This window comes from Hyaena hyaena, unplaced genomic scaffold, assembly GCF_003009895.1.
Source record: "Hyaena hyaena isolate Hyena2069 unplaced genomic scaffold, ASM300989v1 scaffold_184, whole genome shotgun sequence".
Classification (NCBI taxonomy): domain Eukaryota; kingdom Metazoa; phylum Chordata; class Mammalia; order Carnivora; family Hyaenidae; genus Hyaena; species Hyaena hyaena.
The window spans coordinates 1,912,268-1,926,560 of NW_024080817.1; the positions used below are offsets into that span (position 1 = coordinate 1,912,268).

The 14,293-nt window shown below is 45.3% G+C and overlaps 1 protein-coding gene across 1 annotated transcript in view; it reads left to right on the plus strand.

Annotated features, from left to right (window-relative positions):
* MTHFD1L (methylenetetrahydrofolate dehydrogenase (NADP+ dependent) 1 like) overlaps positions 1-14,293 on the plus strand; it is a 183,444-nt gene that overhangs the window by 1,334 nt on the left and 167,817 nt on the right. The window contains exons 2-6 of the mRNA XM_039240954.1: positions 5,848-5,932; positions 7,253-7,303; positions 7,394-7,447; positions 10,644-10,768; positions 12,554-12,654. Of these exons, the coding sequence (XP_039096885.1) occupies positions 5,848-5,932; positions 7,253-7,303; positions 7,394-7,447; positions 10,644-10,768; positions 12,554-12,654 (416 nt within the window). The remainder of the gene's footprint in view (positions 1-5,847; positions 5,933-7,252; positions 7,304-7,393; positions 7,448-10,643; positions 10,769-12,553; positions 12,655-14,293) is intronic.

Genomic DNA, 14,293 nt, shown 5'->3' on the forward strand with positions numbered 1-14,293 from the left:
CCCCCCCCCCCCCAAAGTAATTGCCTTTACGGGCTCTGTTCCCAAAGCCCTTTATGATGTGGCCGATGCCAGGAGCTTTTTATCTTGTCTTCTGTCTGAATATCAGAGTTCCTTTAGGCTTCTTCAGTTCCTTAAAATGTGACCAGTGTACAGCTGAGCTCCCCTTTGTGCCTTAGGGTCTGACGACAGTATGGGGGGCAAGAACCATCACCCCACCACCCCTCTTATTTTCTGGGTGACTCCTATTTGCTTCCTGAAACTTTCTTGTTCATTTATGGTCTGTCTTCCCTACCTGGAATCGAGGCTCTGCGGAACCTTGTCTCTTGTTCACACTGCCAGATCCTCCAGGAAAGAGTGCCATTTATAGGGTTGGCCACTTGTGACACGGTGGGTGAGTGAATCACTGAAGATTTGGGTTCATTGCCGGATTCCGTTCATGATTGTTTGTTTCATGGGCTGACTTAGAGATGAGCAGAGTGCTCAGTGGGTGCCCTGGGTCCGTATCCTGGGAGGGGACCACAGTGGGAAGAAGGGTAGTCTGCCTCAAACGGTTACAGAAGGGATTATGTGAGAGAACACAAACAGCATGCAGAGTCTAGGAATTATCGTTATCAAGACCTCCCGCAGATATGGGCTGATAGGATTTTTTATTTTTCTAGCAGGCTAAGCCAGGGGTTGGCAATTCTGTCAAGGACTAGATAGATCGTAAATATTTTAGGTTTTGCAGGCCAAGAGGTAAAGTAGAAGCTAGTATGTAGGTCCTTTTATGTGAGAAAAAGCACATTTTCTTAACTTTTTTGGACAACATTCAAAATTTAATTTGTGGGTACTGACGTTGGAATTTCATGTAATCGTCACATGCTATAAAATATTATTATTTTGATTCTTCCAACCATTTAAAAATGCAAAAGCTGTTCTTAACCTGTGGGGCCATAGTTTTCTGGCTCCTCTTCTGAACTAAGAAAAGGAAGTGTCGTACGACAAATTACTGCTTCATAGGATTGCGGTTAAGGGACAGGTGCCTTGCTTTACAATAGGAATCCAGTCCTTATTCGCTGTGGGAATTGGGACAAGCTCTTTGGTGTCTGTTCATATACAAGATGAAATCCATTATCACCTGCTTCAGAAGTCGTGTGGACCTCACTACACTCCGCTGATCCTAAGAGATGTATTTTTAATATCTCCAAAACAGGTCTTTTCAGAGGACTGTGTCTCACAATCGCTGTTGGCCAGGTGACAGTCAGTGCACATTTGTCATTGCCCATACCTGTGGGAATTTGGGCCGTGCATATTGTTGTAACTTAGTTGACCTGCGTGCATCTTCTTTTTTTTTTTTTTTTTTATGTCTTATTTATTTCTGAGAGAGAGAGACAGCATGAGAAGGGGAGGGTCAGAGAGAGAGGGAGACACAGAATCAGAAACAGACTCTGAGCTAGCTGTCAGCACAGAGCCTGACGTGGGGCCCGAACCCACAAACCGTGAGATCATGACCTGAGCCGAAGTCGGATGCTTAACCGACTGAGCCACTCAGGCGCCCCGACCTGCATGCATCTTCTAACAAAACTTCCCTCCAAGAAATTCCCCTGAGGGCTTGGAAGAAAGTGGGGAGGTGGGCCTAGCTAGAAGTCACCTAGAATAGACTTCTGGGAATCTGTCTGTGTATGTTATTTTCTAATTTACTTCATGGACATATACCAGAAAAATTGGGAGGAATAAGCTCCCTCAAAAGCATAGTGACCTGTTATTTTCCCATAATCCCCAGTATTTCCATGAACAAGTCATGGAAGGGCTATTTTAGGAAATAAAATGATTTCTGGTTGTTGTCTGACAGCTATTGACATCTCGTGGAATCAAGAAAGCCCTAGCATTAAAACTTGCAGAATGGGTGGCAAGAGTTTAGTAGGGAAAATCTCAGGGGCAAAAATGCTATGGTTTTTCACAAAATGCTACATCACCTACACCCTTGACAGCACAGTGGGGGGGGGGGGAAAGCAAAGCAGAAATTGCCACCAGGGACTCTTGAATCAAAAAAAGTCACTCAAGAAGAGTCAGATCCTGAATGCGCAGTTTTAGGAATATTTCGGTGTGTTTGCTAGTTTTACTTTTTATGCTCATATGAGTGGGTTATGGCAAATAAAACATCTACGTCTACGTCTAAATGAGTCTTAAAAGTTCTTTTACTATTTACTAAATCAACAGTTAACAAAAGATTGTACCCTAGTTTAGCTGGCAGTTTTTTTTTTCTTTTAGTGGTTTCTAAAACACTGGGATGTCTTTCATTCTCTGTCTTAAATTGGATTAACACAGCAAATAAGATGAAAGCTCCCACATCAGGCCTGTGCACCCAGAGGAGACAAGCCATTTAGCCTGCTTTACTTAAGATATCATCCCAAAATGCTGTGACCTCAGTGTTCAGAGGGGAGCCAACCAGAGGATATCTGCTCACTGCTCCAGCTCTGGGTGGAAGGCGGCTGCTCCAGTCTCCCAGCCAGCAAGAGGGAAAGGGGGCCAGGTTGCCTGTGTACCTTCTCTTAGGTGCACTTTTCTCGCCTCCTTCTGGCCAGTGCTCCCAGCTTGTTGGCCCTCAGAGAGACAGGACCCACCACGCTGCAGGCAAAACTGGGAAGTGCGCCCTCTAGCGGGCTGGCCACTCGCGGCTCTCACTCAAGAGTTCTGTTAAAAAGGAAAATGGGAGGAAGTATGCATAGGAAGTACCCAGGAATCCATCGTCAGTTGTAGCAATACTGCTGTTACTATTATAGTGAGTGTATCTGCGACATTACCAGGGCATGGGTCGATTAAGCTGCTCAGTGGTGCTTTCAGCCTGAGCTGCTTCTCAGAATACTGACTGCTTTTTGGGAAATTTTTAACTCTTATTTGTACACTAGTACCTCTTTTGCCTTTAAAATCGATAAATTGACTCTGCATTCAGGGATGTACTGAAATTGGTCGTTTTCAATAGCGTTAGTAGCTGCTGCCTCGGAGACTGGTGTGGCCACAGCGAGCTGCAAGGGAGGCTGAGAAATGGCGTCATTATTCCGGCACCCTCATGCCCAGTGAACACATGGTGCGGTCACGGTGGGGTAAGGGGAGCATCCGGGTGCAAGAGCACGTGGCTCCGAGGGTCCCAAACAACAGGTTTGGCCTCTCACCTCTAACAAAATACAAAGGCCTTGAGCCAAGTGGTGATGGAACAAGAAAGGAATTTATTTCAGTGAGGCCAGCACACTAGTACCTCCAAGCCTGTCTCCAAGTCTGAAGACACTGACAACGCTTCTAGTTTTATAGAAGAAAAATGGGGGTTGCTGCAGGCAAGGCGGGCAGTGAAGATCAGGTCATTGTCTGGGGATCAGTCACTGGGTGAGGTCTTCCTGGCTCAGGGCAGTCCTTATTGCTTAAGGGGGTAGTTTCGAATCCCTTCAAGGGATGCTTTTGTCTGAGTTAAGAGATAAGCTGGAATGAAGAATTTAATCAATTAGAAAGTTGAAGGTCAAAATGGAGGAAATTGAAGTCCTTTCAGTAGTGGATACTTTACCTATTTACATTATTACAGATGATTACATCCTTCTTCATAAAGTTCTGAATTTCAGGTACACATGGGCCGGGCGGCTGGGCTGCACAGTCACACACTCCTTCTAGCCGGAAGCCAAACAGGTTGACAAAGACAGCTTTTCTCGCAGGAGTGAGAAGATCTCTGATCAGAAACATTTATGCTAGTTTTTAGGTTTTATTGAGCCTATTGAGTCTATTGAGGTGATTCCTTTCATATTAACTTTGCTTGTCATTGTATGAATAAGGAGTAACCCCAAAGAATGAAACGTTACACCTATAACGAGATGTGGGGAGATTTAGCTGTATTCGCTTAGGTAGGGACAGGTCTGAGCTACTACAGAGGTGTTTGGTCCCTTCACGTACTGAGGGATGGCGAAGGCTATGCACTGGGAAAACTATTGCTGTTGGAATGTGTGTTTTTAGTGCTCAGGGGTAGCTTTGAGTCAACAGAAAGAGACTGTATGGTTACGAGAACAAAGGTCTCTACATACGACGCCTGTTTCACAGATAAGGTTACTGGAGTTCGTCAGGGACACAGGAAACTCCGCGATGGGTCCCTGGAGGCCTGCATCCCGATGCGTGGCTGCTTCCCCTCTAACAACCTCAGAGCCACCCAGGTCCCTTGTTGAAAATGCACGTTCCTGGGCCTCACCCAGCCCTTTTAGAATCCGACTTTCCGGGGTGAAATACAGAAACCTTTCTTTTTACCAAGCTCCCCAGATCATCCTCACACACACTACCGCAAACCACTCGGGACCCCTGCTCCCGGGCCTTTCGGCAGAAATAAGGACCCAGCGCCCCCCAGATTAGCAGTCGTGAGAGCAGTTCCCGCCAGTACGCACCTTAGCTTCTTCTGAAAACTGGGAGAAGCTGAGTGATGCCGTTTTGCAATGCCTGCGCCCTTCAGTGCTGCTGGAATCTGGCTAGAATTTCAACCTTGCATTTTTTGGAAGCTGTTAGGTGCGTGCAAGACCCTGTCAGAGACAGAAAACAAACTAAAGATTTTGTTTTTGTTTTTGAGAGAGAGAGCATGAGCAGGTGAGAAGCAGAGAGAAAGAAACCCAAGCAGGTTCTGTGCCACTAGCCCAGAGCCCGATGTGGGGCTCAAACCCACAAACCGGGAGATCATGACCTGAATTGAAATCAAGAGTAGGAGGCTCAACCGACTGAGCCACCCGGGCGCCTCAAGATGGTCTTAACAGGGAGCTTGGGTACTGCTTTGGCTGAGCCTTTTGTCTGTTAGGGTGAGAGGGGGAAAAAAGCCAACTTCATATGCAAGTGAGGACCATTTCACAGGAGTGGTGGCCAAGGGCATCTGAAACGGCTCATCCCGGAGACTGCCCGAGTGCCGGACTTATACCACATTTTCTAGGTCTGCCCCGCGTGGGCTGGCACCCCTTTCCCTCTGCCTGGGAGTCACCCGCTGGGACTTCTAGGAAGTCCAAAGGCAGACTTGGATGGTGGGAGCCCAGAGGACTGAGACTCTCTCCCTAGGAGGCCTTGGGAGTATCATTCTGATCAGTCCCTGGTGTTTCTGCTCCCATCTCCCCTTCCCCCTAACTTCCCGTTTCTTATCCCTCCTTTCCCCTACCCTCTGTCTTCTTCCCCACCCACTCCCTTCACATTTCTTGAAATTCTGGGACCCGGGCTTTATCCTGACTCACCACTTTTCTGACAGCAAGCCTCTTCCCCAGTCTCTGCTACCCTCCCCCACCAATGTTTGAGGTCCCCATGGGACCCCAGGGGATGGACATGGGTGGAGGAAGGGCATTCTTTTAAAAAAGAAATTCGAGGGACGCCTGGGTGGCTCTGTCGGTTAAGCAGCCGGCTTCAGCTCAGGTCATGATCTCACAGTTCGTGGGTTCGAGCCTTGAGTCGGGCTCTCTGTTGACAGCTCAGAGCCTAGAGCCTGCTTCGGATTCTGTGTGTCTCCTTCTCTGTCTCTGTGGCTCCCCTGCTTGTGTGCGCGTGCTCTCTCTCTCAAAAATAAACATTAAAAAAAAAAAGAAACACGAAATTTGTATTGCGGTAAACTTGGAAACCACAAAAGAAAAATTCACCCCTAGAAAATAATTGCTAACATTTAGTTTGCACGCCTCTGCGTGTCTTTAAACCCAGACGGTCCCAGTGTACCGCGTGCCAGGCGTCAGCACTGTTACCCGGCCCCCCTCGCCGCGCATCCTTATGGTGTCTCTTTTCACTTACACTGACGAACTTGCTAGGAAAATGTTGTGTCCGTCCTTTACAGCCATTAACAAAGACGTGATGGCGTGTTGTCTCTCTTTTTCGATGCAGAGAAGTCATTCAGAATTCAAAAGACGTTCTGAGTTTATTGCAAGAAAAAAACCCTTCCTTTCAGCCGGTGCTCGCTATTATCCAGGTAAGTCGGGAGTGTGGTTCGGTCCTGCTATTTGAGGCTGCCTTTCAATTTAGAAGATAATCGTATAGAGAAGGTCAGGGCATTTCTGGTCACGAAAGTCCCATTTGGGCAGGGAAGACAGGGCGCCGCTGGAAATACAGTCTTTTCCCTCTTCCGTCAGTCATTTTGCTTCTGCCGGGTTACTGGTTAGTTACCGCTCTGCTTGGGTGGGTGTTTAGTGAGTCTTTCTCCTCTTGGCGTGGGTAGCTTTCAGAGCTTCGGAGGTAGGCAGCCACATAAGTTGTGTTATATAGGATGTATTGTCCGTGTGTGCTCATAAATGCTTATCAGGTACGATTGGAAAATGAGGGGGAAACGTTGCCCTTGGTTTCTGCGGAAGACAGATGCTTGCCGGGGCCCGGTCTTCAGTGACATCACTGGGGCCGGTGACGCCTGCCGTACGTTTGCAGGGCCCGGCCTCCGTACAGGCCAGAAGGACTTGCGCTCATGTACATCTTTGGCTGCGGCCCCTTCATTCCCAACTGCAGCTGGCGCTGTTTGCCGTCCTTCTTGGCACCCCTGGTGGGTGACAGGTGCAGGGAAATACTGAGGCCAGCCAAGCCCGTGAGCTAACACAGCCCAGCAGCTGGGCCCCCGCCGTCGTTTCTGGAATGTGCTAAATGTGTCCGAACGGCAGCCTCCAGCACCATCAGCGCTGTGATGTTCAAGCCTATGGAGCTATGCTTGAGTCACGTGCGTGCTGCGGGGTCTGCCTCCACGTCCCCTGCAGACAGGCAAGTGAGAAGGGTAGAAGGAAAAGGGACGGGAGCCCGGGGCTCCCGGGCCTGTGCTTGCTGATCGCTTTCCAGCCACGGGCAAGTCCTCTAAGCCTCTGTCTTTGGTGTCCTCATCTAGAAAGAGATGCTGGCTATGTGGCTACGTGTGCCTTAGTGGGGCTATTATTGTTAATGTTTATTTATTTTCGAGAGAGAGACAGAGTGTGTCCGGGGGAGGGGCAGAGAGAGAGGGAGACACGGAATCTGAAGCAGGCTCCATCCAGGCTCTGAGCTGAAGTCGGGCGCTTAACCGACTGAGCCACCCAGGCGCCCCAAGAGGGCTATTATTTTTTAAAAGTAACATAATTTGAAAGTTGTGAAATATATAGATGAATAAATACCAGCTCTGAGTCTCCTTTTGTGAGCAGTAAGATTCTGTATTTCTGTCTCTTTCTAATTAATTAGGTAATTTATAATCGCAAGATTAGTCTATTGTTACGTCTTGTGCTTTTTTTCAAGATGTTTTTGTTGTCCTCACATTGTCATTCTTGCTTCGTCTCCTAAGGCAGGTGATGATAACTTGATGCAGGAGATAAACCAGAATTTGGCGGAGGAGGTGAGGATTGTTGAATTCCACAAATCCATCATCATTTTTTGACAGCACACTCTCTTACCACGGCGGAATAACCTTGTGTTCCCTTTGCAGGCTGGTCTGAACATCACTCACATCTGCCTCCCTCCGGATAGCAGTGAAGATGAGGTAACTACCACGGGCACTTGAACGCTCCGGTCGCTTTCTTCTTTAGACTTCCTGAACCTTTCGGCATCTCTCAGTGTGGTTAGAACAGATCGGCCTTTTCTTGTGACAGAACTGAGAGGGAAGATCACTTTTCCCTCTGCGTAAATGTTCCTTGGCCGATCATCCCTTAGTATATGTTTCTGTTGAAGACTTGGTCCATGACTCGGTGACTTTGGTTGTGTTTCTTTGGCTGCAGCAGTAGCGTCTAGTGGAAACTGTCTGTCTCTCAGGGTCTGGAGGGCTGGTTGAGGTTTTTCCCTGTCCTGACTGGTTGTTCGCCCTTGGCCGTTCCCTTGGCTTCCCTGGGTCACAGGTGGCTTATCAATAAACTAAAGGAATAGGAAGAAATCCTCTTCAGAGTCCTTTCCAGGTGAATGTTCTGGGAGTAGCAGCTTTTGTAAGTGTCATCTCAAGCCTGTAAGAAGCAGCCACCCCTGTAAGTAGTGGTGAGGAAACTAGACCATGAGCCATGCTTGTGTTTGATCCTTCCGTGGCTAGCTTTTCTTCAGCCTGGCTGTCACAGCCTGGCTGTGACTGTCTTGACTGCCACTAATGGAAAACTTCCAATCACAGAATGTGAAATAACACAGAAGTTTATTTTTCTCATACATAAGTCAAGTTTAGAAGCAGGATGCTATGCATCACAAGGGTACCAGAAATTTAGGCTCCTTCCATCTTGCTGCTCTATTGTCTGTGTATCCAAGATGGCAGATTCAACTCTGCATCTCACATCCACGTTATAGTCAGGGTCAAATAAATCCAGACTTAGTAAGGAGAGACATAACTCCAAAGGATTATTGCAGTAGGGATAGTGAGTCAGAGAATGTTTTACCTGGTAGCCAGCCTTTCCTCAGAAGGGGTTATCTGTTAATCAAGCTAAGGGTGGGCCAACCACTAGCAACATGGAGGAAGGAAGGAAATTTCTCCAAGTCAAGTGTCATTAACAAGCATTTTGTTCAGATTTAGCTGTGGGGGCAAGTAGTTCACCTAATCATTTATGAGACAACAAATGGGAATTTGGAGTCTCTGTATTTGGTTCTTGCAGAGGTTGGGGATATTTCTTAACTGTGTTTTCTCAGATCATGAGGCTCAGTTCAGCAACTTTTGTCACCTGTTTTCATAGATCGTGAGGCTCAATTCAGCAACTTACTGTCACCAGCAAGGAAAAGGAAGGATAAGGACCAAGGACAGGGAGGCCCTCAGTCTCTTGCCTTCAGGGACAGTTTCTAAAAGTCACAGTTCTGCTTCTGTGCCATTGACCTGAACCTAATTGCTTGGCCACGAAGCAAGGAAGGCTGGGAAATGTAGTCTTTACACCAGATGGTCCTAGACCATTTATTATAACAGCTAAAAATCAAGAGTTTATTACTAAGGAAGAAGGGTTTCTGGGCAAATGGTTTCTGCCCCACTTGCCATTCTGATGTATTAGAAATACTGACACCTGTCCCACCAGCATTAACAAATGCAGAGAAATTTGTTGTCCCTTTGCAGGACACCCATTGTCGGTATTTCTTCCGGTTGCCTGTCACTGGTGGCGACAGCTGTTGATTTTTTTTTTTATTCGTTAACTTATTTTTTGACAGAGAGTCACATATGCCCCATTTTTTTTCTTCTTTTTTTAAAAAAATTTTTTTTAGTGTTTTTATTTATTTCTGAGGGAGAGAGAGAGAGACAGCATGAGCAGGGGAGGGGCAGAGAGAGAGGGAGACACAGAATCTGAAACAGGCTTCAGGCTCTGAGCTGTCAGCACAGAGCCCGATGTGGGGCCCGAACCCACGAACTGTGAGATCATGACCCGAGCTGAAGTCAGACACTTAACCGACTGAGCCACCCAGGCCCCCCCTCCCCATTTTTCTTTAAAATTTTGATAAATGTGAATTTGCATGGTGGTGGTATTATTATGTTGGAAAAGAGTACGGATCTTAATTTATGAGTTAAGATTTTCTCATTGCTTCTACCACATCTTAGTTACAGGTAACAATAGACTACCCTCTTCATTCTGGGCTGCCTGTCGTTGTCACTCCCTGTGACCACCCCCAGCCCGCCATCACTCCATTAGTCCTTTATCTGCTTTAGTTTTCTTTGCATCATTTACCACTTCCAGAGATTTTACTGTTTTTTGATTTTGCTCTTGTCTTCCCCATCGGACTGTATGCTCCATGAGGACAGGCATTTTGTTCACAACTGAAATTCCTGTCTTAGAACCATAACAGTGTAAGTGCTTAAAACATTCAACATTTGTGGAATGAATAAAAGAAGAGTAAATGAATGAAACAAAATTTTCTTTCTCATTTTTGTAGATCAGATAGATAGCTCTTACCAGGTGGACATGCACAGTGACTTTTTGCTAGACAGTGAAACAGAAGTGGTAAGCCAGTACTTCTCACAGTGAGACCCCTGCCAATGGGCTGGTATCTCTTTTTCTTAGGAACAAATAATATTGTGGAATGAAATGAATCCACATGTTATCTCCTGGGGTAAAATAAACAAAGAGGACAGGGCGTTGCTTATTAAAAGACCTACCCAACCATTCGTTAGCTTTTACATTACCTTCCCAAACTATACTTTGGTCTTTTTCATAAATAGTGAGTTTCCTATAAAAGGGAGCTATGTCTGCTTAGAATGCATTGATCATAAGGTTTGGAAATGCTCTCTGTGTGCCAGGCAGGTCCAGAGAACCTGAGGGCCTGAGCGATGGCTCCTTGGGTGTGAAGGTTGGGAAGCTTTTGTCAAACACATTGGGTTTGAAATACAGGCTTGTCTGGGCCAGTTTGGAATGTTTGAGACTCCTGCTTCCTGGTCTCCCTGAAGGTTGGTGGTGCGTTTCGCATAAGTGTAATTGTGGACAGGGAATTGTCTTCTGCGTATCTAAATGTTGTTAACTGTTCTGTTCTGTTCTGTTCTGTTCTGGCAGGAAGTAGTGCAACAGGGAGATTAAGAGGCACTAAAATTCAGTCATGCTTCTTTTGAGCTTTTGTAAACATGGTCAGAAAGAGAAACTAGATGTGATTCATTCGGCTTTACATCAAGTCTTCAACAAGGCCTGAGAAAGGAACTATAACAGATGCATTTTTATGAATCTGTTCTTTATATAAAGCTCCTTTTGTGGGGTCTTATTGTCACAAAACTGATTTTAGGATTTCTTTTTCCTCTGTAGATTATAGACGAAATCTTGAAGATTAACGAAGACACCAGAGTACATGGCCTTGCCCTTCAGATCTCTGAGAGCTCATTTAGCAACAAAGTTCTTAATGCCTTGAAACCAGAAAAAGATGTGGATGGGTGAGAAAATATAAAAGAAAACAATCAACTCTTATTGCCAAGCGAGTTTTTCTACTGAAATTTTTCTTTTTCTTTTAGTTCCACTGTTTCAACTATGTCAGTAACTAAGAGGTGAAAGAAATCCTTTAACAATTTCAGGGGCTTGAGGGCTTTTTAAACTCAATGTAAGCAAGTTAAATATATTTGGGGCACCTGGGTGGCTCAGTCGGTTAAACTTCCGACTTGGGCTCAGGTCATGATCTCGCAGTTCTTGGGTTTGAGCCCCACATCAGGCTCTGTGTTGATAGCTCAGAGCCTGGAGCCTGCTTCAAATTCTGTCTCTCTCCCCCGCCTTTCTCTCTCCTCCCCTGCTCACACTGTGTCTTTCTCTCTCTCAGAAATAAATAAACAACAACAACAAAAAAACCCAAAGTTACAGATTCTAGAAATTGCACTTGCCTTTTGTCGTGCTTGGGTGCCACTCTGAAATAGTGTCCTTAACACCATCATGTTTATTTGGTGACTTCCTGCCTGACTTACAGTCCTTGGCCAGCCTTGTCTTCTGATGAACTTCTCCTTGACAATTCTGCCAGACCAAAGAAACAGCCCAGTGCCCTGAGTCACCAGCTAATTCACCAGCTGATTGAGAAAAGCAACACAAGCACTTTTATGCACAACACAAGGTCTTATTTGAAATGCGAGTGGAAAACTACAAATGGGCAGCGCCCTAATATTTGTCTTTGACTCATGTCCTGGTGCAGACGGCAGCTTCAGGGGACAGGGAGTACCGCCCGTTCACGTGGGCCATCCAGACACTTCTGGGGAAGCACAAACCCCATTTTCCTATGTGGAACTAGGAAGTGTTTTGTACCGCAGCCAAAGTGTTACGAGGTTGTAAGCAAATTAGAAGTTAGATTCCCAGTCCATCAGGTCTTATGGGAGCGAGCTCGATTGAGAGGCCGCCGCCTCGCTTTTTCTGTTACTGTAGCCTCTGTGGGCACCCAGACCAAGGAGAGACCCAAACATGGGTTGCACAGTTGTCCTGAAAATCTCTGGCCCTAGTGCTAGACTAACTAGAAAGGAGAATGCCTTCTCAATTAGAATACATCTAGAACCTGCAGATATCAAAGTGTGATTTCAAATCTTTCATGAAAAAGAAGAGAATTGTGGAAGGTTTCTGTGTGTCCATTTTGTTATTAACCTGTATTGAGACCATCAGTTTCAGCTAGGTAGTTCTGGACCAGTCAGTCCTGGATTTGGTTGAGGAAGAGCACAAAGGCCATTGCAAGTCCCTGGTCCCTCACTGTTTTCCTTGATTTCCCAAGGAGGTAACTGTTGATGCTAAATGGGGATCAGACTTGTGAATCCAAGCCTTGCTACGTTCCCCAGAGTTCTAGGATTCGTCCTGGATTGTAATACTGATCCAGATATACATTTCCTTAAGGGACAAGTGAGCTCCACCGTATGACCATGGTTTGCACACTTTAGGGCAGATTCCCTGCTGTGCCTTGAACAGAGCCCCCTGGAGTTGTGCACCATGAGGCCTGAGGCTGTGGTCCTGCGATCCAGGCAGAACCAGAATTCCCAAGGCCGTCCCCAACCCACAGGGACCACTTCAGAGTTTCCTGAGGGACTGCGCTAAGAAACTAGTGGCCTTTGTTCCTGCCCACTCTTTAGAGTTAATGATTTAATATGTCCTGTCTGAAACGTTGACTCAGAAGTTAGTTGGGATTCATACATGTGGGTTACACATCAGTAAGTTTCGACTAAGCTTTGACTTCCAACTTTCCTTATTTTCAAATTCAGAGTAACAGACGTGAACCTGGGGAGGCTGGTCCGAGGGGACGCCCATGAGTGTTACGTCTCACCTGTGGCCAGAGCTGTAGTTGAACTTCTTGAAAAGTCAGGTATGATTGCTCCTTCAGAAATGCTGCTATTTCCTATGGATTGGTATGGACTTGACTTTTTAATAAGCATTTGTTTCTAGAAGATTTTAGTTGAAACATGGAAGTGATGTTCAGAGTCAGCTCTTTTTCTCATCTTTTGGGAGCTATAAAGGAGTAGGGCAAATTTTTCTAACAAGATTAACTGTATTACAGTTTTAAAGAGAAACTGGTGAAGATGGGCGGCCTGTTGTAAACAAGTGTTCAGCTTCTCTGGTGAAAGTCAAAATAACGACAGTGAAATCTGTTCCAAGTGTCAACTCCTCAAGTGTGTCTGTATGTAGACTTAAATAAGACTTGTGTTTAGTGTTTAAATGAGGAAGCTGTCAGATAGAGTTCAGGGTATGGAAACCCTGGTTGGGATTCACCCGTGAGCAGTGTTGCTTTCAGTAATCAGTCTTCAGTTTCCATCATTCTCCCCTTGACCTTGCTCTTTTATGTCAGTGATGTAGAAATGAATAATTTCTTTTTCTTGGTTATCAGATTTAATGAGTAAATGATTACTGTGAGTTTCATATACTTGAGGACCTTCTAGGTAAATATATAAAAATATAACTAAATTTTTCTTTTTTTTTATTAAAATTTTTTTAATGTTTTATTTATTTCTGGGAGAGAGAGAGAGGCAGCATGAGCAGGGGAGGGTCAGAGAGAGAGGGAGATACAGAATCTGAAGCAGGCTCCAGGCTCTGAGCTAGCTGTCAGCACAGAGCCTGACATGGGGCTCGAACCCACGAACCGTGAGATCATGACCTGAGCCGAAGTTAGACACTTAACCGACTGAGCCACCCAGGCGCCCCATAACTAAATTTTTCTTGATTCCAGCTTGAGTAAAAATGAGGGAGATGCCCCCTTTCCATGTTGAAACCTGCAGCAATCAAAAAAAAAATTCTGAAATAGTTAATATCCCAAAAGAACTTCTACAACTCAGTACCCACTAATAGCAATAATTGATTAAAACATTAAAAATGTCTGAGTAGACATTGTTCCAAAGAAGACATACAGATGGCCAACAGACACATGAAAAAGCACTCAATGTCACGGATCATCAGGGAAATGCAAATAAAAACCATAGTGAGATATCACCTCACACCAGTCAAAATGGCTAGAATCAAAACCAAAAGAAACGACAGGTATTGGCGAGGATGTGGAGGGAAAGGAAGCCTCGTGCACTCTTGCTGGGAATGCAAAGTGGTGCAGCCGCTGTGGGAAACAATATGGAGGTTCCTCAAAAAGTTAATAGAAATACTAGATGACCCAGTAATTCTACTACATGGGTATTTACCCAAAGAAAGTGAAGACAGTAATTTAAAAAGATATATGCACCCTATATTTATTGCAGCATTACTTATAACAGATATGATATGGAAGCAATCTAAGTAATCTACTGATAGATGAATGGATAGAGATCTGGTATGCATGTACAATGGAATATCAGTCATAAACAAGAATGAGATTTTGCCATTTGTGATAACATGGATGGACCTAGAGGGTATTATGCTAAATGAAGTAACTCAGAGAAAGCCAAATACCATATGACTCCTTATTTTTGGTGTCTGAAAAACAAAACAAACAAAAAAAGTAGAGTCAGACCCTTAGACACAGA